This window comes from Pomacea canaliculata, linkage group LG10 (genome assembly GCF_003073045.1).
Source record: "Pomacea canaliculata isolate SZHN2017 linkage group LG10, ASM307304v1, whole genome shotgun sequence".
Lineage (NCBI taxonomy): Eukaryota > Metazoa > Mollusca > Gastropoda > Architaenioglossa > Ampullariidae > Pomacea > Pomacea canaliculata.
In genome coordinates this window covers 25,907,135-25,933,189 of record NC_037599.1, presented here as the reverse complement: position 1 = coordinate 25,933,189, position 26,055 = coordinate 25,907,135, and the positions used below count along the sequence as shown (strand labels likewise).

General features: G+C 36.9%; 2 protein-coding genes across 7 annotated transcripts; one reads left to right on the top strand and one right to left on the bottom strand.

Annotated features, from left to right (window-relative positions):
* Positions 1 to 314: 314 nt before the first annotated feature.
* On the bottom strand, positions 315 to 16,876 carry LOC112573903 (GTPase IMAP family member 4-like). Of its 2 annotated transcripts, XM_025254597.1 has the most exons (8): positions 16,738 to 16,876; positions 14,249 to 14,365; positions 11,479 to 11,595; positions 4,636 to 4,802; positions 3,943 to 4,083; positions 2,995 to 3,100; positions 2,696 to 2,853; positions 315 to 1,427 (listed from the first exon to the last, which is right to left on the bottom strand). In XM_025254597.1, the coding sequence occupies exons 3-8, from the start codon at positions 11,483 to 11,485 to the stop codon at positions 1,146 to 1,148; spliced, it is 861 nt and encodes a 286-aa protein (XP_025110382.1). In that variant the 5' UTR covers positions 11,486 to 11,595; positions 14,249 to 14,365; positions 16,738 to 16,876; the 3' UTR covers positions 315 to 1,145. The 2 variants fall into 2 exon arrangements, with proteins under 2 accessions (XP_025110382.1, XP_025110383.1); XM_025254598.1 differs by lacking the exons at positions 11,479 to 11,595; positions 14,249 to 14,365; positions 16,738 to 16,876 and adding an exon at positions 5,142 to 5,292.
* LOC112573901 lies at positions 5,424 to 26,055 on the top strand. Of its 5 annotated transcripts, none has more exons than XM_025254594.1 (18): positions 5,424 to 6,062; positions 6,795 to 7,102; positions 7,355 to 7,745; positions 7,893 to 8,056; positions 8,757 to 9,150; positions 9,603 to 9,701; positions 10,825 to 10,976; positions 11,466 to 11,859; positions 12,010 to 12,087; positions 12,463 to 12,582; positions 13,592 to 13,743; positions 14,236 to 14,629; positions 16,755 to 17,053; positions 17,491 to 17,881; positions 18,111 to 18,274; positions 21,163 to 21,547; positions 21,967 to 22,097; positions 23,572 to 26,055. In XM_025254594.1, the coding sequence occupies exons 2-18, from the start codon at positions 6,824 to 6,826 to the stop codon at positions 23,656 to 23,658; spliced, it is 4,074 nt and encodes a 1,357-aa protein (XP_025110379.1). In that variant the 5' UTR covers positions 5,424 to 6,062; positions 6,795 to 6,823; the 3' UTR covers positions 23,659 to 26,055. The 5 variants fall into 5 exon arrangements, with proteins under 5 accessions (XP_025110379.1, XP_025110380.1, XP_025110377.1 ...); XM_025254595.1 differs by having other exon boundaries at positions 9,582 to 9,701; positions 12,484 to 12,582; XM_025254592.1 differs by having other exon boundaries at positions 9,582 to 9,701.

The following is a 26,055-nucleotide window of genomic DNA, read 5'->3' as shown; positions in this document are numbered from 1 at the left end:
ACATTAAGAGGAAAATGGAGGAAGTGTGCAACAAGTATTGTGTGGCAGGTTGATGCATTTTCAATGAACATTTAAAGGATTCAATCGTGTGTAGGTGGAAGTTATAAAAAAGGGAGAAACTACATCGTTTTGCTGCACAATAACTAAAAATCTTCATACTATAGGCTTTTATTTGTGTAGAAGGATTTTTACAATAAGCATATCTTCATAATAGTTTAAGAAGATTGGGTCTTCATAAAAGTGTAATATAAATAAAATAAATTCACAAGAAAATGGAGACTTTATCGAAAAGTAATAAAAGCAAATGAAAGAACTTTCAGTGTTATCTTAATTTATTTACACATTCATTGTAGAAGCGTGTACAAAATAGTCTGATGTTCATATAAATACACAATTAATTCACGTTGTAAAACAGATAATTAAAATAATGTAATGAGTTAAAACAAAAATAATTATTTGTAAATGTGATCACGCAGTTATTATTATTAATCTACTAGTTATGTGTGATAAGCATAATTATCAACCAAAGTCAGTTAAAGTCAAACTTCCTTGTTTAACCTTACAAGCTTGCAATAGTTAAAATCTTTTTCTGTATATATATATAATACGAAAGCAAAATATACAGAAGATTAAAATGTTAAAAAGAGATATGGAAACCTCGCTATGACAGTAATACACATTTGGTAAGACTTTATGGACACATTGGAAAGTTTACACCAATAGTCGGCCTGAGTCTAAGCTAAGGTGAGAGATCGGACGTCCTGTAATGAGGTTAACAGAGATATTTTCTAATAAGACTAGTAATCTAAAACATGAACTGAACAATAACAAGAGATGGAAACGTATGTACATATCAATCTTTTTGTTTTACATTTCTTTGAACATGTCACATGATTTAATTATGTATATGTTAAAAACAAATTACGTTTTTCAAGAACTCATTTCAAATACAACATTACATACTGATTGGTTCTTTGGCTTTTTGCAGAAACATCGTTTGATCAATTTTTTTTTAAAATCATTGCTGCGATAATCTGTAGGTGTTTGTTGTTATTATCTATTGGAGGTAAGTACTGTGTGCCACAGTTATCAGTAATTGCAAGTGTCTTAATTTATTCTAATAATCATTCACATATTTGCTCTAATTACATAACAGAACATTGCGATGACACCAAAGTAGCAGCTTTACCCACTAGGGGGTTTGAAACAACTGGCAATATGTAATCCTTGGTAACATTCGTTAGAGTTTGAAAGAAACCAGGTTCTTCTTTTTCTTCCACGACGAATTGTCTGGTTTCTTTGACCGCCTCCTCTGTTGACAAGTTTCGCTCTGCCTGATGGCGACTTATGGTTTTCTCCATTTCTTTGTCGTATTTAGCAACAATATTGTTGGTAAAAAAACGTTTTTTGTTGCTTTCAACTACATCCTGAAAAAGACATAAATGAAAGACATACCTCTTTGACAACTGATTTCAATGTTTCCCTATGTAATGGCCAACCTACTTGACGCGAAAACACTTACACACACGCACACAGATGAAGCACATTGCCAAATTGCATATTTGTAAAAGGTAGAGGTTCTGAACTTTCTTTTGATATAAATGTTGTTCTTCTAGCATTATCGCGAAGTGAGTTATAAACGTTTGAAGTGTGACAGTACGGCTGGGACCATTTTGAGAAAAGCGGGTTCAAAGATTAGCGTCAAGATGGCCGACCATGTCTGTTTACTCCTAAACTTTTTCAGACAAATCTTTTGATCGGTTAATATTTGAATCGTTCTTTGAAGAAGTTGAACATACAGACTCCGTGCTTTCTGTCAAGTATAACACGATGGGTTATGACTTGGAATTAGTATCGAAACAGCGTTTGAATTTTGTCTGAAAGAGGTACTGATCGCAGTAGGGTACCTCGATTAAAACGTATTTAAAGTCAATTTCTAACTTTATTTTAACATACCAGTGTATTTTCCTGATAGTGTAATAACCAAGGAATCCATTTTTAAAGAAAAGTCAAGCTGCACAAAACTGACCTATCTCCTTTCAGGGCCTCTAGCACAAAACTGTTCTGCGCGACTTAAGACTCATTTCGTCGTGGATGGTCACATATAAACAAGTATTATTGTGCAGATTACAGACTTCAAGCTTAGGTGAGAACTTTATTTAAACAAAGGATGTTTTTGCTTCTGAATATTTGTTAAGACATTATTATTGTAACCTAAAAGAGTCCTGTTAAAGGTATTTAATCTCTTTTTTATATAATTTAAATTATCTTCGTGTTTTATGGCGGTTGATTGAGTTTACCTGATTTTAGTACGCACAATGTTTCCCTTGATTATTCAAAGTCAGTTCTCTGATTATTAAATCAAGAAAATGGCACAGAACTTGACAGGCAATATTCTATCAAGCGAATAAAATCACACCTACTTAGACTGAAAATGCTTGATAATGGTTAGTGATGGAATATCCCATCCTTTATTAGTGTATCAAAATTGTGTTTTTGATATTAATTAAAATCTCGCTTTGATTCTATTTTCTCTTTTGTGAACGAATGGGCACTTTGTCTTGGCCGGTGCAGTTATCAATATATGAACTACAAATAAATGATGAAGTCAAATATGACAGGTCTGATAGCGGCCGGAACATATGTTTTATTTCGTATAGCTAAACATTGCTCAAATATAGCTTCTTCGACTTACTTCAATGATCTTTAGAACGACCCGTGCGTGCTGCCTCTTGGCTTCAGGTGAACCTTTGTTGTCCACCACACAGAAACGGTTGCAGACGTCGCGTACAACATCTTTCAACAGTTCTGATCCTTTGTCAATTTCTTCTTTTAGAGCAGCCTGCATCTGATCTGTTGACAAAGAAAGAGGTAGTGTACTCTGTAAAAGAAATAGCAGATTATAATCTCATATTTACGAGATCAAGAAAAACACAATTTAGGTCCAGAAATATCTGAAAAAACCTGCTTGAATTAGATTGTGTTGACTCTTACTGAAAGGAACGTCAAGGCTATCTCCTCCGACGAAAACTGCCATGAGATGAGAACGAACATTCTCTCCAAACAGTTTCAACAGAGTCTTTACTGCCTGATGTTCTTCCTGTCAGGAGAAAAGAAATTTGCAAGAAACATGCTTACAGAAGCGGAAATAATTTAAAATATTTAATTTCAACATCTCATAAGAGAATTACAAAGCTTGCCAAAGAAAAAGTAATTTTGTACTATGAATCAGAAAGCTTAAGCTTAAACAAATACATTTTAACCAGAGGGAAAAAAACAAAGGGGATGAGGTCTAACGAGGGTAATGGATTGCATGCACACACAAGTACAAACAGACAAATACAAACTCATGTGTTCGTATACACACAAAGGGAGATCCGTTACAAGAAGACGTCTTTGTAATTATTTCACAGTCATGGTTAATCGCCAGCGGCCTGGTGGCGCAACGGTTAGCTGTTAGCGCTTTTAGCGCCTGTCACCAATACAGTGAAGGTTGGCTGCCCTGAGTTCATTTCTCGTCTCGGGCATGGTGTTCTTTCTCTGCACGTGGCATCTGTTTACAGGGCTGCCCGCCCTCCGCCAAGGACGGTCCCAAGCCCGGCTGCAAAAGGAGGAGGGTTGGGCGTGGGGCCAGCACCCCCACCCCTAAAACAAATCCTTGCTATCAAAACATCGACAACAGTTAAGACCGTAGTCGATGGCCTGTGCCCCAGGATGGGCGAAGGGCCTAAAAAAAAATGGTTAATCGCCAAGTACAACACGATTCTCACTTTTCTTCAAGTGTGAAGCCTTTAAGAAGCTACAAGTGGTGCTATGAAAACATTATTCTTTATGGCGTTTATTTAAGACGTGTTTCCCAAGGGTGGATTTTCTTTCCTTACTTTAAGGACACACCCAAAGAAACAGCTTGATTTTTAAAGGGATTATCACGAGTAGACTAACATTGGTAAAGCGTTGATCACATCGAAGGACAATGATGACAACGTGAGGTCCTGGGCAGGCCACAGCTATGGACTTGCCGATTTCCAATAGAATTTCCTCCTCTTTGCGGTGGGTGTCACACAGTCCAGGTGTGTCTGTCACCTTGGAAGAAAATAAAACAGATTAGACAGTTCATCTAGGAGAGGAGCAGCTTAATCAATTTGACTTCACTTTACAAGGGAAAATGATAAAATATTGAGTATTTTGGAAGATTGTAAGAAAAAGTTCATACCTTAGAGAACATCATTAAAGCTAAATAGAATAGTATACTACATTAAACTCTTTCTTTACTAAGAATTGTCATGACTACTGCATGTACTTTAACTATTCCCGAAGAGACAGCCATGTTTACTAGCAAACTGACATAAGGAAGGCTTTTTTTTACTTCTTAGGTTCAGATTTACACATGCATAACATTCAGTGATTAACTGCACAACTTTCGCAACAGCCAACTTTTATTTAGTAAGAGTATTGGTCCCTAGTAATTAATTATCTTCATCAATCGCTGTACTAATTACGTGTGTTTTACACTTTAAATCTTATAGAAATTAGCAGGTTTCGTGAAGTATGGATGTGGTCCTATGCTACTCGAGGAATAGTTAGGACTAAACTAGTGAGGTTTTGTAATGGTAACTTCTGTTTAGAAATACTCACACTGAGGATTGTCCCATCAACTTTAGCTTCTGCCCAGTTACACTTTTTTGTGCCAGAATTCAGGCCGCGTTCAGAGTCAAAGGCGTTACGGCCTAGGAGTGTATTTCCCAAAGCACTCTTGCCACTTCCGGTCTTTCCCACTAGAACCACGCGAAGTTCGTCCATTCCTGCTCACAGACATAATGGATCCTCTTAGAGGCCAAAACGTATAAGATCATTATATAATCTATCGTCAGAAGCTTTTAACACTCCAGTGATATCACTAACAAACTATAGCTCGTCAGATATGGCAAAAATATTGTAAACACTAAATTATATTATACGCTACAGCTTAGGAATTACTAAAATATCACAGTTGCATTACGTAGAGGAAAAAGTAAATGTATGCATATACGTAAGTCCATTCTGTTAAAAAGAACAATTCATGAGCATTGGTAGGAATCAACACATTTTATATAATCTTACAAACTATATGAAATAAAATATGAAGAATCTCTTGAGCTTACGACTAGAAAATAGTGTTTTATCTGCCGTAGATGATCAGGCTTGGACGAGGAGAGAAGCAAGTGCAGCAGATTACAGTTGTATCTACTCCTTGGCGTCGTGCATGAAACTAAATGTTTTCGGTGGGTATGGGCGGAGTAACTTGATAAGCCCCGGCAAATGATCACACTTGATGGACATGACTGTTACACGCCCACAGAGTAGATACTTAACAACATGCTTCTCTATGAAATTGTTCATTTGATCCGCCAGTCCTTCATTTACATAGGAAGGGCCTCCCTAACATGAATGCAGGTTAAATGAAGCATTTGCTATTGACCACTAATATTTATCTCCTTTAAACATGAATGTGCTATCTTTTGACTGATCCAACAACTGTGAACAGACTGTGATCATTTATAGTTATGCATATATATCTGCCCACAATGTGTGCTTTAGGCTTGTGGTTAATAAATGTTAACAAAAAACAAGACAGTTACAAACCCGTACAATAAACGACGTAGTATTTGTTGTTGATTCCTATATTCCGATAGTTTCGAGTAGCTATCTGGCTAATTATAATTCCTTAAGTGTGTCATATAGTTATGTTAAAGTTACACTCTTTTAAATAAATCTTTCCTTTACTTGTGTGTGTGTGTGCGCACACTGACTTACAGCTTCTAGTGAGCTGTGAAAATTTTCAGCTTGAAGAAACATCAGGGATCCAAGCAATAAAGGCTGCACACTGGGCGGGGCACTCAGGTTTGTTGATTGACAGAGTCGCTCAGCTCTCAGCCAAACAGGACCCGCCTTCTGATTCATGGTCGACTGACGAGCCACTCCATTCATTACTTCACAGCCTTTCGTGATCGTTGGGTCGGCGAGTTTTCGAAAGGACACGCTGTTATCCAGCCTAACCTTCTGATTTAGGATTTGGCTCAAAGGTATGTTTGTTTTCTGTTCGTATTCACTGCAACTGTCTCTAAAAAATGACAGCAAATTAGATGACATCCAAAACTATAAGACTCACTAATATAAAATTTACTGGTAGTGGACCTGTAATCACAATCAGTAAATTCTAGATAGTATTGAGAGCAGTTGATTTCCTACTGGTTATTCCTCTTTTGTTTATATGGTCTTGGTTGATTAATCAACCAGCTCTTCCGTAGAATGATTTTCTCTTATGACTCCGTTATCAGTCGTTGTTGTGTATGGAGGAAGAGCTTACTCGTCACTTGTTCCAACATAAGCCTGTTCTCCCTCACATAGTAAACAAGAAGCTCCAAAGCCTTCCTTCTCCTTTCTGTTGATCAAAATTGCAGCGGAAAACGAAACACGTTTTACTCAGTATCTACTTATCACAAAAGCTGATATCTAACAGAACTGATAAACTATTATCATAACTAAAGAAACTTGTACGAGAGAAGTTTATATCACATGACAAAACTTTGCTCATAAATGGTATATTGCAAGTCACGATTTATTTTAGTCGATTGATATGTTGTTTTATTGTTTCTAGTCTTTGAAAAAGTTGGTACAACAAAAAAATTTCATGTAAATTATTTGTTTTAAATTGCTTTATTAAAGCATATTCATCATCGCAGTGTTGTTTATTCTTCCGTAGACCATATGTTTTTTTGTATTTTCTTCTTGACCGTAACCCACGTATTTTACAGTTTGAGAAATAGATCCCTCAATTAATAAAATGGAGACAGAAAAACAAGCATCTTTGGAGAAAAATCAGCAAACGGATTCGCAGGCTTTTCCTCTCCACAAAAACGCGGAAACTAAAGATTCCCAAAATGGTGACGACAGAGAAATGAGAATCATCATTATTGGTGCCTCTAAAAGTGGGAAAAGCACAGCCAAAGATGTTTTGCTTGGTGAGGAATGCATTAAACAAAGAGCACCAGCTAGTCAATCAAGTTCCACAACTACCACGGCAGAGATGGCTGAGGTGGAAAAAGGAGATATGTATCTTAAGGTAAATATTAATGATAATAATATTAGACACAATAGTGATATTCATTAGCTTCAAATACATGCCTTTTAAAGACATTGCTCCCATCCTCATCGTCGTCGTCATCGTCATCATCATCATCATCATCATCGTCGTCGTCGTCGTCGTCATAAGAGTAGCTGATACTGTTCTCTTTATTATTGTTAGAGTAATAATAATGGTTGCAAAATTATCTCTTTCATGCTTATACAGTGTCGTGGTATTTTTGTTTAAAAGGTTCTCGATACGCCTGATATCGGCTGTCCAGAATTAAGGGACGAGAAAAAAGCGAAAGAAGAAATCAAAAAGTGGAAGGTAATGTGTCCTGATCCACATCTGATTTTGCTGGCCATTCGCTGTGACACACGTGACCTAGTGTCTGATGTGTCGAAATTCCAGAGATTTAGAATGCTATGGGGAGACAATCTGAGAAGACGTTTTTCGGTGCTCTTCACATTTGGAGACAAGTTGCAGGAAAGTGTCGACGAGTTTCTATCCCGGTCTCATTCAGCCTTACAGGATGTCATGGACTGCGCTGGACATCACTACATCATCTTCAACAGTTTACTAAGTACAAGTGAACAGAAAGGTCGTGCTCAGCAGGTGTTTCAAATAGTCAAGGACTTCAGTAAGTTAGTTGTTTCAGTCTATAAGAGTTTTCCACTTAACTTACACGCTATGAATTACTGGATTCTTCTGTTACTTTATATTTGGACACTGTAATATTTTTGTCAGGATAACAGTATGATGGTTGCACCAAATCGATTTGTTTCAGGAAATGTGTTTAATGTGTTGATAATCGGCAAGACAGGAAACGGTAAAAGTTCCATAGGTAACTCCCTTCTGAGAACACCTGCCTTCAGTGTCTCTCGTGGGATGTCATCATTCACCAAACACACCGTGACACAGTCAGCTCAGATAAACGACATGATCGTCAAAGTAAGACAGTTTATTAACTCAGTTTTTCTGACTACTTAAAGGTTTAGGAAAGAAAAATAGATTTATAGATAGATTAAAAAAAAACCACACCCGAGATAAATTTAGTCTTATTGTACGCAGAATGATTATGATGCTGCCTCTAGAGATGTTGAAATCGTAAGAATAAAATGGCTAATATCCTTGTAAAGAGACTGCTCTTTGAAGATATTCCTGTTATGAATCAAATGCGCAAAATATTAGTTTAAAACAAAGTTCTGTTTTTGAGGTATTGATTTAATAGATAGTAGGAGTAACTAGTTTTCTCAAATTCCTTAATATTAAAATTTTACTTGTTAGCTTTATTTAGCAGTCTTATTTAGCTACTTTATCAAGATGAATAATTTGATGATAGTGTTATCTAGGGCTTTATCCTATTAGTTTTATTAAAAAGAATTGCTTTTCTTATTGAAAAATTATCATTCATTTAGTGTATGTACGCATCTATGTTTTGATATATTGATATACTGTTTTCTTATTTGCTTGTCGTCACTGTGATAGCTAAAATCAGGCCGAAGTATCTTTCTGAAAACATCGTACGACCAGTCTAATAAACAAAGACTGCTTAAATGTTTGTGCTTTCTCTTCCTAGCTGCTTTGATCTCATTTTCTTTTCATCGTGAGAGCATACAAGACCAGTATGCTTAACATTAATATTTCCTAGGTAACAGACACACCTGATGTCAGCAACATTAGTACTGACGAGAAGGCTGCAGGTGAGGAAATAAAAAAATGGTGTTATTTTCATCCTGACGCTGTTTTGTTGGCAATTCGTTATGACATCCGCTATACCCCAGAGGAATACCAGATATACCAGCAGATTAAGAAAGCCTTAGGAGAACAATATCTGAGATCAAGGCTAACAGTAGCCTTTACCTTTGGTGATCGTCAAGACAAAGATATCAACGAGGAGCTGAAAACAGTTTGCACAGAGCTGAAAGATATTCTTAAAGATGCGGATCACAGATGCATCATGTTCAGCAACAAAGCACAAAAGGTTTCAGAACACAACAAGAAAGACCCTCTTACCCAACTTATGAACTGTGCACTTAGTCATGGTGAGAATTTTCTTAAAGTTCTTTTAATAACTCGTAGTTAAGAAGGATGCAAACAATAACTTACAATGACAGAACAGTTACTAAAGCAAACATTACATATATCTCCTAACAAAAATTTAGAATTAGTTGATTATTTTGAATTGTTTACAGCTGAGAGAATGCGTGGTTGTGAAGTCAACAGTTCACTCAGTGCAGGTGATCAAATGCACAAATGCAAAGTGATTATAGTAATTCTTATTAGTAAGTATCTAGTTGATGTTTTTACAAGTGTTTATAGAATCAAATTTATATTCTTTATCCATAGTGTTAGATATATATTATTACAGGATGGAGAAAGCTGTAGCAGTGCCATGTAAAGAGACCTCATACCAAGAAGTGTGAAAAAAGTTTGTGATTTGCCTTTTAATGTTTGATTCTGTATTTACTTTCAGATAGCTTTTATTCATTTCCAGAAGACCCTTGTGAAAATACTCCAACACAGTTACAGTCTTGTCGTGCTGCTGATGTGGAAACACAGCCAATGCCTGCTCGCAACATCCGACAGCTTAAAGGTACTCATTCATGGGGTGTATATAATATGAAATATTTAGTTCTAGTTACTGGAATGTGCGGCAAACTTTCGAATATTTTCTATTAATAGCTGTCCTTTTTTCATAGAAATTAATTTATTTTATCCAAAAATGTGTGAATTTGTAAATGTGTAGAAAAAAAATTATCTTCGCTTCGGAGAGTACCATACCTATGGAATGTGGTTTATCAGGAAAGTGGTACTTGCCTGTGATTGGAATCATGAAATGAGTCGATATCACAAGATGTGCTTACATGTCGATTAAAACAATGAAAGGACTTTTAGCTAATAAAGGTTTTTTGCCACAACATTCTCCCACACTTTTTCTCTTATACTCTTTCTTCCTCACTTGATCTTCCGAGTGTCATTTTCAAAATGTGACCATGAGGTTAGAGAGAGGAAGGAAAATAAATTTAATGAGGGAAAAATAGGGGAGACCACCAGGTAGTGAAGGTACTTACGAATTAAGTCCCTTTAAAGGTATGTCGTAGTCACCGCAAGTAGTGACAGATAGAGGTTTTCCCAACAATAAGGCCACACTAGGCGTAGTCGGGATTGCAACAAGCTCACCTCAGAGAGAAGTGGTTTAAGTTCATGCGAGCATACATTTCATTTGCGTCTTTTTATTAAATTATTTTTGAAGTTTTTTTGAAATCGCAGTGTGTCATTATTAAGTCTCTTTCACACTATACATGTAGTGTGTAACGCTATCAAAGAAACTTTGCCTTTTGTAACAACAATGTTGCCAAACGGCCACGGCAATTTTAAAGTTTGTGTTTGACACTAATAAATGGGGATAATCAGTGTAGACAAATACATTAACAGTGAGAGAAACTGCTATAAAGTAATTATTAAAGGGAAACCACAGACTTGTTTTTCGGATGCATATTTAGCAAAACCATGCAGTGTACAGTTCAAGCACCTATTGAATATTTTCACATGCGTGTTTTTTATGTATTAACTGGATCATTCCTTTGTTTGTTTAAAATTCTTTTTATAAGTCATTTGTTCTCGGTTATGTCATCATGTTATGGTGTATGCTGTATGTTACATGCTATATTCTTTAGGTGTTTTATGTAATAACCTCTAGTTCCTTTGCTTTTAAGTACTGATCATCGGCAAAACTGGAAACGGAAAAAGCAGCTTGGGAAACATACTCCTGAACAACACTTCCGCCTTCAGAGTCTCACGTGGGTTGAATTCCTCCACAACATTCGCTGTCACGAATTCTGCTGAAGTACATGGAGTGACGGTCACAGTAAGATATAAACAGGGCCTTTATACTTAGAGCTCTGTTATACCATACCTTTCTTGTTTTTTCTGATGATGACGATGATGATGATGAAGATGAAGATGAAATAGGACGTTAAGGGACTCACATGCATTAAGTTACACGAGCACATAAATAATTGGGCAGGAAATGGATCTTGCAGATTCATTCACCGTCGTTCAAATTACCTTTCTCTCTATCTGCCTCTTACACACACACAAAGTGGTGGAAAATCACCGATGTTATAACAAAACTCGTTATCGTTATTCTATTTTTGAACGGTAAAGTGAAGCATGCTTGGAAACATTATGTTTGACACTGCAGCAATATTTTTGTGTGAATAAGTGTTTGTACAAATTTCTTTATTGTTTTACATTTTCTCATTTATCTGAATCCACTAAAAATAACTACGTCAGTTCTAACCTTATTCTTTAAAACTCCAGTAAACCTCATTTCCTAGACATTAATCTTACATAGGTAATGGACACACCTGACATCAGCAACCTTGGTGTCGACGAGAAGGCTGCAGAGGAAGAAATCAAGAAATGGTGTTTCTTTCATCCTGACTTCATTTTGTTGGCCATTCGATGTGACGTCCGCTATACTGCTGAGGAACACCAGATATACCAGCAGATTAAGAAAGTCTTAGGGGAAGAACATCTTACATCAAAGTTAACGATAGCATTCACCTTTGGTGATCGTCAAGACAAAGATATCAACGAGGAGCTGAAAACAGTTTGCCCAGAGCTGAAAGATGTTCTTAAAGATGCGGATAACCGATACATTATGTTCAGCAACAAAGCACAAAAGGTTTCAGAACACAACAAGAAAGACCCTCTTACCCAACTTATGAACTGTGCACTTAGTCATGGTGAGAATTTTCTTAAATCTCTTTTAATAACTGGTAGTTAAGAAGGATGCAAACAATGACTTACAATGACAGAACAGTTACTAAAGCAAACATTACATATATCTTCTAACAAATATTTAGAATTAGTTGATTATTTTGGATTGTTTACAGCTGAGAGAATGCGTGGTTGTGAAGTCGACAGTTCACTCAGTGCAGGTGATCAATTGCACGCTGATGTTACTAAACTCAGTAAGTATGTGGCTGGTAATTTGACAATTGTTTTTAGCATCAAATTTATATTCTTTATTGGATGTAATGTTAATGCCTACTTAATGGTTTCTATTTTATAAGCAATAACATAAAAATGAGATAAGCGGTGTAAGTTTGAAATGTTTTATCATGAAATCTTTTTAATATTCTTTTCCCTCTTATTTGCTTCCTAAATCTTCGTACTTTAATAGGAGTGTTTTTAATTTAATTTTTAACGACGTTTGTAGTGTTAGATATATATTATTACAGGATGGAGAAAGTTGTAGTACTGCTGTGTAGAGAGACATTATACCAAGAAGTGTGAAAAGAGTTTGCTATTTGCCTGTTAATGTTTGATTCTGTATTTACTTTCAGATAGCTTTTATTCATTTCCAGAAGACCCTTGTGAAAACACTCCAACACAGTTACAGTCTTGTCGTGCTGCTGATGTGGAAACACAGCCAATGCCTGCTCGCAACACCCGACAGCTTAAAGGTACTCATTCATGGGGTGTATATAATATGAAATATTTAGTTCTAGTTACTGGAATGTGCGGCAAACTTTCGAATATTTTCTATTGGTAATTTTCATTTTTCATAGAAATTAAGCTCTTTTGTCAAAGAATGCAAATAATGTTGAGTAAAAAAACTTTTATCTTTGCTTCGGAGAATATTATAATGTATGGACTGTGTTTGATGAGGAAAGGGACACTTGTACGTGATTGGAATCATGAAAGTAGTCGATATCACAAGATGTGCTTACATCTATATTTAAATGTTTATTGCCACAACATTCCCTCAAACAATTTCTCTCGTATTCTCTCTTCCTCATTTAATATTGTGGATGTTATTTGTGAAATGGGACCATGAGAGAAGAAGGAAAAAAATTCAAGAGAAAAATAGGTTAGTCCAACGGTCAGTGAATGTATTTACGTATTTAGTCCCTTTAAGGGTTTGTCGTAGTCACTGAAAGTAATGATGAAGGTCTTTCCAAAGAATAAGGCTCGGTAGGCGTAGTCGGGATGGCAACACCTTCACCTCAGAGAGAAGTTGTTGAAGTTCATGCGAGCATACATTTCGCTTGCTTTTTTCAACTTTGTTGATTTTATTTTTTCCAGCTCTTTTGTGGTTAAAATAACAATGTGTTGTTATTAAGCCACTTTCCTACTATAAAGTGTAACGCTGCTAGTTAAAGAAACATCGCTTTTTGTAGTAATATCATTAACAGTGAGAGAAACTGCTAAAAAGTAATTATGAAAGGGAAAGCACATGCTTGTTTTTCGAATACTTATGTCACAAAAACATTCAGTGTAGAGCTACTATTGATTAGTTTCCCAAGAGCATTTTTATCTTACTGCATTAACTTGATCTTTCCTTTGTTTAAATTTCTTTTTATAAGTCATTTGTTCTCAGTTATGTCATTACAAAATTAATATATGGTTACATATTGTATGTTACATGCTATATTCTTTAGATGTTTATAATATAGTTCCTTTGCTTTTAAGTACTGATCATCGGCAAAACTGGAAACGGAAAAAGCAGCTTGGGAAACATACTCCTGAACAACACTTCCGCCTTCAGAGTCTCACGTGGGTTGAATTCCTCCACAACATTCGCTGTCACGAATTCTGCTGAAGTACATGGAGTGACGGTCACAGTAAGATATAAACAGGGCCTTTATACTTAGAGCTCTGTTATACCATACCTTTCTTGTTTTTTCCTGATGATGACGATGATGATGATGAAGATGAAGATGAAATAGGACGTTAAGGGACTCACATGCCTTAAGTTACACGAGCACATAAATAATTGGGCAGGAAATGGATCTTGCAGATTCATTCACCGTCGTTCAAATTACCTTTCTCTCTATCTGCCTCTTACACACACACAAAGTGGTGGAAAATCACCGATGTTATAACAAAACTCGTTATCGTTATTCTATTTTTTTGAACGGTAAAGTGAAGCATGCTTGGAAACATTATGTTTGACACTGCAGCAATATTTTTGTGTGAATAAGTGTTTGTACAAATTTCTTTATTGTTTTACATTTTCTCATTTATCTGAATCCACTAAAAATAATTACGTCAGTTCTAACCTTATTCTTTAAAACTCCAGTAAACCTCATTTCCTAGACATTAATCTTACATAGGTAATGGACACACCTGACATCAGCAACCTTGGTGTCGACGAGAAGGCTGCAGAGGAAGAAATCAAGAAATGGTGTTCCTTTCATCCTGACTTCATTTTGTTGGCCATTCGATGTGACGTCCGCTATACTGCTGAGGAACACCAGATATACCAGCAGATTAAGAAAGTCTTAGGGGAAGAACATCTTACATCAAAGTTAACGATAGCATTCACCTTTGGTGATCGTCAAGACAAAGATATCAACGAGGAGCTGAAAACAGTTTGCCCAGAGCTGAAAGATGTTCTTAAAGATGCGGATAACCGATACATTATGTTCAGCAACAAAGCACAAAAGGTTTCAGAACACAACAAGAAAGACCCTCTTACCCAACTTATGAACTGTGCACTTAGTCATGGTGAGAATTTTCTTAAATCTCTTTTAATAACTGGTAGTTAAGAAGGATGCAAACAATGACTTACAATGACAGAACAGTTACTAAAGCAAACATTACATATATCTCCTAACAAAAATTTAGAATTAGTTGATTATTTTGAATTGTTTACAGCTGAGAGAATGCGTGGTTGTGAAGTCGACAGTTCACTCATTGCAGGTGATCAAATGCACGGTGATGTTACTGTAGAAGTACACTCTAATATTCTTAATCGTCCTATAAACTTTGTGAGATCAACTCTGTTCGCCATACTATGTCCTTCTTAACCACCAACATTCTCATCTGTCCATTTTTTTTTTCTCATTAGACTATTGAAGCTCTCTTCTAGCTGGCTGTCTACATGACCTCATTGATAAGCATAAGAAAATCCAGAACATATCTATTTGCCTCGTTTTCCTGACTCGCAAATGTGAACATGTCACGCCACTTCTTCACTCTCTTTATTAGACTACAAGCTCTCACCTCTGTGCTATGGATTCTTTGATGGCTTCCTCCTCTCTACTCTATTGAAATTTTGTTTGTCTACACTCTTACTCTTAATGTATATAATGTAGATAATGTATATACAGATAGTCCTCGACTTACGACGGTGATCCGTTTTACGCGGCGTCGTAAACCGAATTTCGACGTAAGTCGGATCATACGTTCATACAGTACTTTACAGCACAGTACTGCAAACATTTAGCCTATCCAAACACCTATCCTAACACAGTACCCTAAATAATTCTCAATAAACATAAGTACAGTAAAATATTGTGCAGTACAGTACGTTTAATAATGAGATACTGTACTGTAAGTGCTGTAACAGTAATAAACAGTGTACGACGCTAAACCTCGTAAGTCGGAATGAGCGTCGTAACCCCGAAACGACGTAACTCGAGACCGTCGTAACCCGAGGACTACCTGTAATGTTATTTGAAGTGCGAATTTCTTGGATCTATTGGCTTGATTCCACTCCACCGTGCTTCATTTCCTCCGGTTACCACACTAAGTTGCAGTGAAAAAAAGTGACGATCACCCTTTTGCAGTTTCACATGATAACATTTCTTTATGTTCTCAAGATTATTCAGTATCTTCCCAGTATTTTTCAGATGTCACTAACCTTATTCTCTGGAGTCGTTACTGTTGCATCTAGTTATCGCCTTTTACTGTCGGAACACAAAGAGTCCTTGCATTGTTCCTCCTTCTACATCTTTGTTACTATTTTGTTATCGTGTTCATTGCAGTGAGTCAACCTTTGGCTAACATATTGCACTATATAAATTCTCACTTCTTTTTCTTAATATTGTTATTATTATTCGAAACCTTTGCTCCTCATCAGACTCCTGCATTCTATCCTCCCTCCCACAAAGACAGTCACATGGGGACAACGGATATCCTCCATCTGTGCTGCTAAGTAGTAGAATTCACATCACATACGCCACTCGGACTCCAAGACTACATTCAAAGGCTCTCTAAAACATTTCTGTTCACTAAGTACTATCAATGAATTACTATCCACACCTCCTTCTGCAATGTTGTCTGTCATAGGCACCATTATGTAACTACTCCATGTCTACAATGTTTATAATTCCTATATCCTTTCATACCTCTGTTCATTGCATCACGTTCTACACTTCTTTAGTGCACTTAAACGGATCTCACAGTCACTGTGTGTTCCTAATGTTCATTTATCATTTGTACTTCATCTTTAGTGTGCTTATACGTATCTCACCGTCCATTGTGTGTTACATTATATTCATTAATCATCACTGGTCAGTACAGAGGGTGCGACCCATCTTGGTCGTGTTGCTGCGCGATACAAGTACACACATTATTATTAGTATTGAGTCACAAGTGCTCTAAAAAGTCTCCGGATGAGTCGTAAATCGCAAATATTATGAGAAAAAAATATTATCATCAATTATTAAATTATAATTGGCATGATCATTTCCAGTGGTAAGCATCGAAGAAAAGTTCTGTTTATACTGCTCTGTCATACTCATTAATTTATGCGCTAGAGTACAACGAATTATCAATTTAATGTATGATAGTTCTGGGTAGGACAAAAAATTTAGCAGGTCTTTATTTACGTTTGTCTGTATCGCAGAATCACAGGATCCTGTCGCAGTCAAAAAAAGACGAAAAGAATGTGATGCAGCTGACAGTGATGATGTCCTTGCTCATCCTGTGATGCCAGTCTCTTGTAATGGCGCTGACACAAACGCCGCCCTGCACCAATGTGAGGAAATCAGAATCATCATCATTGGTGCTTCTGGAAGTGGCAAAAGTACAGCTGCAAATGTTCTCATTGGAGAAGACATGTTTCAAATGTATTCAATTAATAATCCAGTCTCACCAGCGACATGTCAGCTCAAACAGACACAATCACAGCACCCACGTATGAAGGTCAGTATTATAACAAACTCTCCGAAAAAAAATAATCGTCAGTCACACTCACTCACGCACTTGCTAGAATAAGCAGCTCTAGTCAAATCCGCGCGGTGGTCACCGGCAGGTCAAACGGGGTCACATTCCGCTTCAAAGCGCTGACGACACCTTGCACAGACCGCTACACCATTTAATTAATAACATTGCTTGCTGTAAACTTTTTCCCTACAGTTCTGTAAGCAGCCTTTGTACAAAAGTAAAAGAGCCTTAAGGATTGACTAGAAGCAAGAACTAAAGAAAATGTGGCTGTTAGGAATATCTAATGCTAGTGGTAGATGCTGTAATAAAACTACAGCAAATCGTAAGTGATGATAAAGGATAAATGAACAATATTCTCAATGTTATCTATTTTTCTCTTTTATGATTAGTTGGCTTCATTTTTGCTGTGTTTAAAGGTTCTTGATACGCCCGATCTCGACTGTCAAGAATTAAAGAACGAGAAGAAAGCAAAGGAGGAAATCCAGAAGTGGAAGGCGATGTGTCCCAATCCTCACCTGATTTTACTGGCCATTCGCTGTGACACACGTGACCTAGTGTCTGATGTGTTGAGATTCCAGAGATTCGTAGAACTATGGGAAGACAATCTCAAAAGACGTCTAGTGGTTCTGTTTACATTTGGAGACAGACTGAAGAAAAGTATCGAAGAGTTTATGGTAAGTTCCTCTTCTGCCCTTCATCAGGTCATGGACTGCGCTGGACATCGCTACGTCATCTTCGACAGGTCACTGAGTGCAAGTGAACAGAGAGATCGTGCTGACCAGGTGTTCAACATTGTGAATGAACTCAGTAAGATGATTTTTTTCATTTCAAAAAAGTGTATTAGGAAATGAATTTTATAACAAATCATTCCTTTTATGTGTGTTTGTGCATAGTGTAAAATACATTTTTATTTTCATTTACATTATAAAAGTTGTTGTCGGGTATTTGTTGAGATATTACTTATGACTAATGAGCTTACTTATGTACTTGAATACAATCTTTACTAAACACACAAATAAAAAGTCATTTCTTTCAGAAAACGGGTTTCATGTGATGATCATTGGCAAGACAGGAAACGGTAAAAGCACCGTGGGTAACTCCCTCCTAGACACAGCCGCCTTCAGAGTCACGCGTGGGTTGGCAACATCCACCACGCAGACCGTGACAGCCTCAGCTCAAAAAGATGGCTTGACGATCACAGTAAGGCAGTGTAAACAGTGTAGCTAGCCTACATATTTTATAATTATTCATTTTTGTTAATAAACTGCTTTAGTAGTTTTGTGGGAAGATCTTTTCATTTAGTTTCGTTAGTTTTGCAAGAAGTTTGATAACTGTAGAAATCTCGCTTCACTTGCTAACAACATTGAAAACGTTTTATCCATTAGCTGGAAGATTCGGTATTGAAAAATAACTGCTAGTTATGTATATATATTTGATATTAAATCAGTCGGAATACATCTTCTGACCTATTGTGCTGCTTAAATGCCAAAGTGGGAGATGACAGCACCGACAGAGAGCTCATCATGGGAAGACATGGCGTCGGCACCTGCAATGAAAACGGGGAGCTCTTCATAGACTTCTGCGCTTTCAACGACCATGTCATTGGTGGCACTGTATTCCCACACAAGAATATACACAAAACAACGTGGACTTCCCCAGATGGCCAAACGGAAAACCAGATTGACCATATAACAGTTGGTCGAAGGTGGAGAAGGATTCTCCAAGATGTCAGAGTGAGAAGAGGAGCAGATGCTGCTTCAGACCACCAGCTTCTAATAGCAGTCTTCAAGATCAAGCTGAAGTCTTTCATTGATACAGCAGGCAGACCACATCACAAGTTCAATACCCAGTACTTCAAGAACAAGGAGACACGGGAAATTTATAACTGTGAAATTAAGAATAAGTACGAGGCCCTTTCAGGATTGGCGGAAGAATCTGTGGAAGAACACTGGTCAACACTCAAAAGAATTTGGAAGTCAACCTGTACAGATGTTCTAGGAAAGAGGGAAAGAAAACATAAGGAATGGATGACCCAAGAGACCTGGGCAAAGATTGAATCAAGAAAGGGACTGAAACAGAAGCTCAACCAGTGCCAAGACCAGCAAGAGAAAGAAGGTCTCAGAGCAAAATGCTGGGAAGCCAACCGCAAGTGAAGAGGTCGGCAAGGGAGGACAAGAGACGCTTCACCCATGAACTAACAGAGGAAGCAGAGACAGCAGCCACACAGGGAAACATGAAGAGATTATATGAAATAACACGAACTCTGTCAGGCAAGAGCGTAAACTCAAACAAGCCGGTGAAAGACAAAAACGGCAAGACCATAACAAATGATGCAGAGCAAAGAGACGGCTGGATGGAGTACTTCGAAGAGATGCTGAATAGACCTCATCCACCATCCTTACCTGACATACCACCAGCAACTGCACAACTTCACATCAACACCAGCCCTCCCACTAAGACAGAAATCATCAAAGCTATCAAAAGCATGAAAAATGACAAAGCAGCAGGCCCGGACGGCATACCTCCAGAAGCATTAAAGGCAGACCCAGAAACAACAGCAACAATTTTACAGCCCCTCCTACACAAGATCTGGGAACAAGAGCTAGTCCCAGCAGACTGGAAATTAGGCCACCTGGTCAAACTACCAAAGAAAGGAGACCTGTCCCAGTGCAACAACTGGCGGGGAATAATGCTGCTGTCCATCCCCAGCAAAGTCCTGACAAGGATAATACTAGAGAGACTGAAGAAGGCACTAGACATGAGAATGAGACCAGAACAAGCAGGGTTTCGCCAGGACAAATCATGCACTGACCACATTGCAACCCTTCGTATCATCATAGAACAGTCCATCGAATGGCAATCCTCCCTTTATATAACCTTTGTGGACTTTGAGAAGGCCTTCGACAGTGTAGACAGGGACGTCATCTGGAGACTGATGAACCACTATGGTATTCCGCCTAAATTCATAAACATCGTCCAGGGATTGTATGAAGACTCATCCTGCCAAGTTATCCATAATGGCAAACTCACTAAACCTTTTGTAATGAAGACTGGTGTAAGACAGGGTTGCATACTATCACCGACAATCTTCCTGATGGTCATAGACTGGGTTATGAGTAAGACGACCCAAGACAACAACACCGGTATCCAGTGGACCTTCACTAAACAGCTAGAAGACCTGGACTTTGCAGATGACATTAGTCTCCTATCTCATCGGCAGCAGCATGCACAAACCAAACTGAGCAAGCTAGCAGAGGAAGCAGGAACAACAAGCAGGAACTTCCAATTCAACTTCAAGGAGAGAACATCCTAGAAACAGACCGCTTCACATATCTGGGGAGCATCGTCAGCAAGGATGGTGGAGCGGACGACGACATCAGAAGCCGCATAAACAAGGCCAGGCATGCTTTCAACAGTCTGCGCCACATCTGGAACTCCCGAGCATTATCCCTTCGCAACAAGACCCGCATATTTAACACCAATGTGAAGGCAGTCCTACTGTATGGCTCTGAAACTTGGAGAGTGACAAACACCATCAACAACAAGCTCCAGACCTTCACCAACCGATGCCTTCGCCATATTTTGAGAATAAGATGGCCTGAGAGGATATCAAACAGCAGCCTGTGGGAAAGAACCAACCAGAATGCCACTAGTCAAGACATCAAAAAGCGCAAGTGGGGCTGGATAGGACACACCCTGCGCAAACCGGCTGACACCATTGCCAGGCAGGCACTTGACTGGAACCCGCAGGGGAAGAGGAAAGTTGGGAGGCCAAAACAGACTTGGAGAAGATCAGTAGAGAGCGAGGCAAAGGCTGCCGGAACCACATGGGCCCAACTGAGGGGGGCTGCCCAAAACCGGGTTCGCTGGCGAGTTGTTGTTGCGGCCCTATGCTCCTTGAGGAGTAACAAGGAATGATGATGATGATTGTGCTGCTGCTAACCTCCAATTTTTAACCAGATATGTGTATACATTTACAGATTTTTTCTTGTTTGTATTTCACCTTCGTACACACTAGATCTCATTAGTTTTTTTTTCTTCTTGTGATTGCCTATCAGGTCAGTTAGCTAAACATTTATGCTTTCAAGGTAGCAGACACCCCTGACGTCAGCAACCTTGGTGTCGAGCGGATAACTGCCGAGCAAGAAATCAAGAAATGGTATCTCTTTCATCCAGACATCATTTTGTTGGCCGTTCGATGTGACGTCCGCTACACCGCCGAGGAACACCAGATATACCAACAGATTAAGAAAGTCTTGGGGGAAGACTATCTCAGGTCTAGGCTCATAGTAGCCTTCACCTTTGGTGATCGTCAAGACAGAGATATCAATGAGGAGCTGAAAACGGTTTGCACTGAGCTGAAAAATGTTCTTAAAGATGCAGGTCAACGCTACATCCTCTTCAACAAAGAAGACAAAGCAGACAAAAGACATGAACATTTTATGCGTCTTAAAAAGTTTGTCTTTGATGATGGTACGTCTTTTGCAATGGATTCATAACAACTTCTTCCAAATGTGGTAGAGGTTACCAGATTATCTGTAGTTTTTACTGGTATCTAATTTTGTGAGAATAGCTTGAATTGCTTATATTGTCTGCTTTGATTACTTCTAAGCTCATTGAAAAGAGGTTTAAACAATCTTACATGCAATTTTCTAAAGGCCATTTTAGGAACTTAATTGTTCCGAAAGTATTTTGTGGACAACAAAAATCAGTAAAGGATTACTTTATCTCTTAAATTCATCTGTTGTAAAAAAAAGTATAAGTGAAAATTGTAACAACTGAAAAGGTACCATGGCCACCTTTACTCTTCCTATTTATAATGAAGATTATGTATTAAAATCATAAAAAAATGTTTTTTTTTCAAAATGCGACGAATTGTATGGGCTTATCAGAAATTCCTTCTGAAGGTAACACTAGGCGCCCTAAACGTGCACAAGAGTCCGATCGTAAGGCCACAACAGGCAAGGAAGCGAAGCTGCCCATCAAAGGAGCCTCAGAGACTGTCCATAATATACAGTTACAGGTGAGTACGAAATAAAATATGTCTGATTCAAATTGTCAGAATAAGAATTCAGGGGACATTACATCTGGATTTATTAGCTAGACGAGATGGAAAGACCGACTAAAAATGTTAAATTTTATACAAGAAAGTAGAAAAAGTATTGTTAACTTTTAAATAGTTAATGAAGGGCTTCAGATAAAAACGACTGAATTATTTTCTCGCCAGAGAAAATCATTTTACAAAGATGTTTGCTATATTTTGTCTCTCTTTGTTTAGAAGATGTGAGTGAAATCCAAACAAGTAAGATGTCTTAAAATGTATGCAACAACATAAATCGTTTCAAAAAATGAATGTATTTAAAATAGCTTGAATGTCACTTAACAGATGACCTTACAGACTTTAAAATAGTTAATTTTGCTTAAATGTGAAAAACACTATCAAATCTGATTGGAAGAATTCTAATCACTACAGGTGAAACAAAGACTAAATATATCTAAATACCCACTAATTCATACTGTTACTGTTGCCTCTGTGTCGTCATTGTCTCATACTTTCAGTCTCATCACTGGTCATCTATTTTATCCTTTACATACAATTTGTGTAACAAGCGTGTTTGTTCCTACATGAAAATATCTGTGTGTTTGATAAATATAACAGTTCATTTGTTAAGATTTTAATTAAAGATAATATCTAATCTTAAGTTGCAGCATGAAAAAATCATTATATAATAAAAATAAGATATAACACAATTGAAATGACACTTCGGACAACCTAAATTCGAAAAGTTGAATTTGATGTGTTTTATACAACTGCACTAATCATAAACAAGCCTGGAAGGCTGTTTTACAAACTGTTGAATTATACTTTTTTTAAAAGTCAATATAGTGACTCCAGCTAAATAGATTTTAAAAAGAGCCGCTTAAGTGTTTGCAAATTTCTGCCTTCTCACTGCATTCAAAGGAACTTCCCAATGCCCTTTTTTCACTTTTACTTACCTGTCCTATGTTTACTTTTTCCTTTCTTTATTTTTTGCTTTGTTTTTATGTTTTATTCCCAGCTTCTGAAAGAACTGAACATGTGAAAGGTAGATGTAGCTTAGATCTGTTCTGGGCCTTTTTCAAATAAATGTTAATCGTATACTATTGCCATGACTGCCATACATGACCAGCAGCCAAGCAAGTCTAGTAAAGGAAAACAAACGAGTTCTTTTAGGATGTTGAACTTAAGACAACACTCTGGATATTTCTCATTCCACTGATTTTTTCTATTCTTGTTTCATTGTTGTTGTTGTAGCAGGAACTCAATTAATAGATCCACTTTTAAAAGCTTATGACCTCGGCTATCCATTCAACTGTAAAGTGACATAAAAATATACAAATAAGGCTACCTGACAAGAAGGACATAACGGAAATGTGGTTTTTATAATAAAAGCTAAACTTAGAGGACTTCATTGGCAAGATTAGGTGATTTCTTACTATACATTTTGTTTATCCAGCTGCCTGGAAGGGTGTCAAGAATGGAACCTTATAAGGATGTGAAAAGTTCTGAAAGATTTTCAGCCTTCCACTGTGAGCTTCTGTGAAATTGTGAAATTTAAAAGACAATTTTATTGTTTAAATATTTACATTGTACTGTGTTGCGTACATACATTGTGTACATACATTGTGCACATATATGTAAATGAGCCATATTAAGATATTCTTACATGTAGTAAGCCGTTTTGGGGCATTTTCTGGATATATATATATTCAGCAATGTTAAGGTACCTTTTAATAAGTTTATTGACACATTCAATTGTGTTTAGGTTAGATCTTTTAAACTTTTTTTATAGGGATATAACCACTTATGTAATTCAACTGTTTAGAATAATCATAGTAATCATTAAAATTAAATAATTTAGTATATTAATAACGATACTCACAGTAATATGCCCTGATATATATATATGTATCATGCTTATTCTCTTTCAGGCAACATAATGACATGATCTTATATTTGACTATAGTATTAAACATCTTTATTATCTACTTTGGTTCGAAGAAAAACAAAAATTTTCCCTTGTTGGGAGATCTAATAGGTAACAAGTAATAACTGAACACTCACATCCATACAATTACAACACTCATATTTGAGCCCTCTCCCTGCAATGATTATCAGAGGTGCGTGTTCACATTAGGCAAATCTGTTAGTTCTGTTCAAGAATGACATTGCAGTTGGTATGAAGGACTTGACAAAAACACTCTTCTTAGAGACCAGTTGTTTCCATCCACCTCCAGAGGGTAGCATTTGGAAATGGTGATGTAGTTTGTGAGAGGGAGTTTCTGATTTTCCTAACAACTTTAAACTTTACAGTCCTGTTGTATAAATCACTTAGTGGTCTGTGATAATACTGACAGCTTTTAACCTCACACCACTGGTCTATAGGTCACTTAGTGGTCTTTGTAGAAAGCTAACAATGCTGGCAAATCTTGACCACCCTTATCAAGCAAGCTTTATCTTTGATGGTAGAATGATAAAGCAAACTAAATGTTTAAATGCAGATTAAATGTGAGAATGTTTTCGATACACCAATTAAAGTACATGGCTACTGACATCAAAATTGCAAGCACTAATGTACTTTCCTGGAAATGATGTTAGTGTTTTCCTGGAAGGATAGTTTGCTGTACAACAATATGCAAAGGTATTTAAAGCTTTGCACCTGTTCTACCGTCTTGTTGCCAAAAGCCAAAGATGCATGGACAGGTTGATGCTTACTCTTATCAAGGACGAATTGTTTTAGTTTTAACTTTTAATTCACCAATTAACCTTTAACTGTGCTCAAAAAATGCATCTACATGGAGATCTTTAAGTATGAATAGATGGAACATGTACAATATGTTGCCATACAAATCTTGTATTATATAATGCATAACCATTGCATAAATACATGTAGTTGTTCCTTACAGCATTTTTATTTGTTTTGGCTTTGTTTGATATTTTCAGATGTTATGAGACATCTTCATGGTTTAGCGATCAAATTTGCTAAGCTATTTAAAGTCATTTTGCCTGAGCAAATAAAATACTTCTTAACGATAGATGACTATTTATATACTTTAAACATAGTCTTTGTAATTGTACTTACAATAAATGATCTTTCTATCCTTGAGATTTTCCTACACTATGAGTCTGCTGACAACATTATTTGTTACTGTCTTTATAAGCTTAAACAACTGACAAGCCGACGAATTATATTTTGGCTTCCTTTCTTATATTTAATAAGCTGTGTGAAAACCACATGTACACTTGTTAGACATTTATTAATTAAACATAATCATATACCCTATTCAACTTTTAGAATCAGCTGTAGAAAGTATGCCAGATCTATGTGCATACACAAAGCTATACTTGATATGTTTATTGGTGATTTCCGCACTGTTGCTGAGTTATTTATTTGTTTATATTTATTTAGATCAGTTTTTGCTATATATATATATAAAGTTTAAAACATGGTATTAAAGCCTTAGTAAAAGTAAGTACAACTGTTATAAAAATAAAATAGACAGAATAGACATCTTCAATTTGAAAATGCAATTGACTTTGTCAGCAAATTATATTTTCTACTGAAGCTTATTTAAATATTCAAGAATGTCAGCATATTTTGAGCTTCTGTGAATGTTTAAAACCAGTGTTTACAGTTGTTTAACTGGTGTTGATGATGTTTAAAAGAGTAGTTTTCCTACCTATGTATGCATAACATAAGTGAAGTTTAATGTACATGACAATTTATATAGGCTTCAAATTGTATTCCTTTACTGGGACAAAAGATTTATGGAAGTTTAAAGATTCCTTTTTTGTACTTCTGTAAATGTTTTAAACTAACTTCTGCTTTGTATTTAGCTCTGATCATGGTTTAGAAGGGTAGTCTAAGCTGCATGCAAAGAAAATAACACTTTCCTACTTGTGTATATACTACATGAATAAAGTCATATGAGTGACAGCA

Coding starts and splice junctions, on each gene's coding strand:
- LOC112573901 (XM_025254592.1), top strand. CDS start 6,824: ATGGAGACAGAAAAACAAGCATCTTTGGAGAAAAATCAGCAAACGGAT. Junction 11,860..12,009: donor GAACTGTGCACTTAGTCATG/GTGAGAATTTTC, acceptor GATTGTTTACAG/CTGAGAGAATGCGTGGTTGT. Junction 12,583..13,591: donor CAACACCCGACAGCTTAAAG/GTACTCATTCAT, acceptor TTTGCTTTTAAG/TACTGATCATCGGCAAAACT.
- LOC112573903 (XM_025254597.1), bottom strand. Junction 2,854..2,994: donor TAGCCTTGACGTTCCTTTCA/GTAAGAGTCAAC, acceptor CTTTGTCAACAG/ATCAGATGCAGGCTGCTCTA. Junction 1,428..2,695: donor TCGTTCTAAAGATCATTGAA/GTAAGTCGAAGA, acceptor TGTCTTTTTCAG/GATGTAGTTGAAAGCAACAA.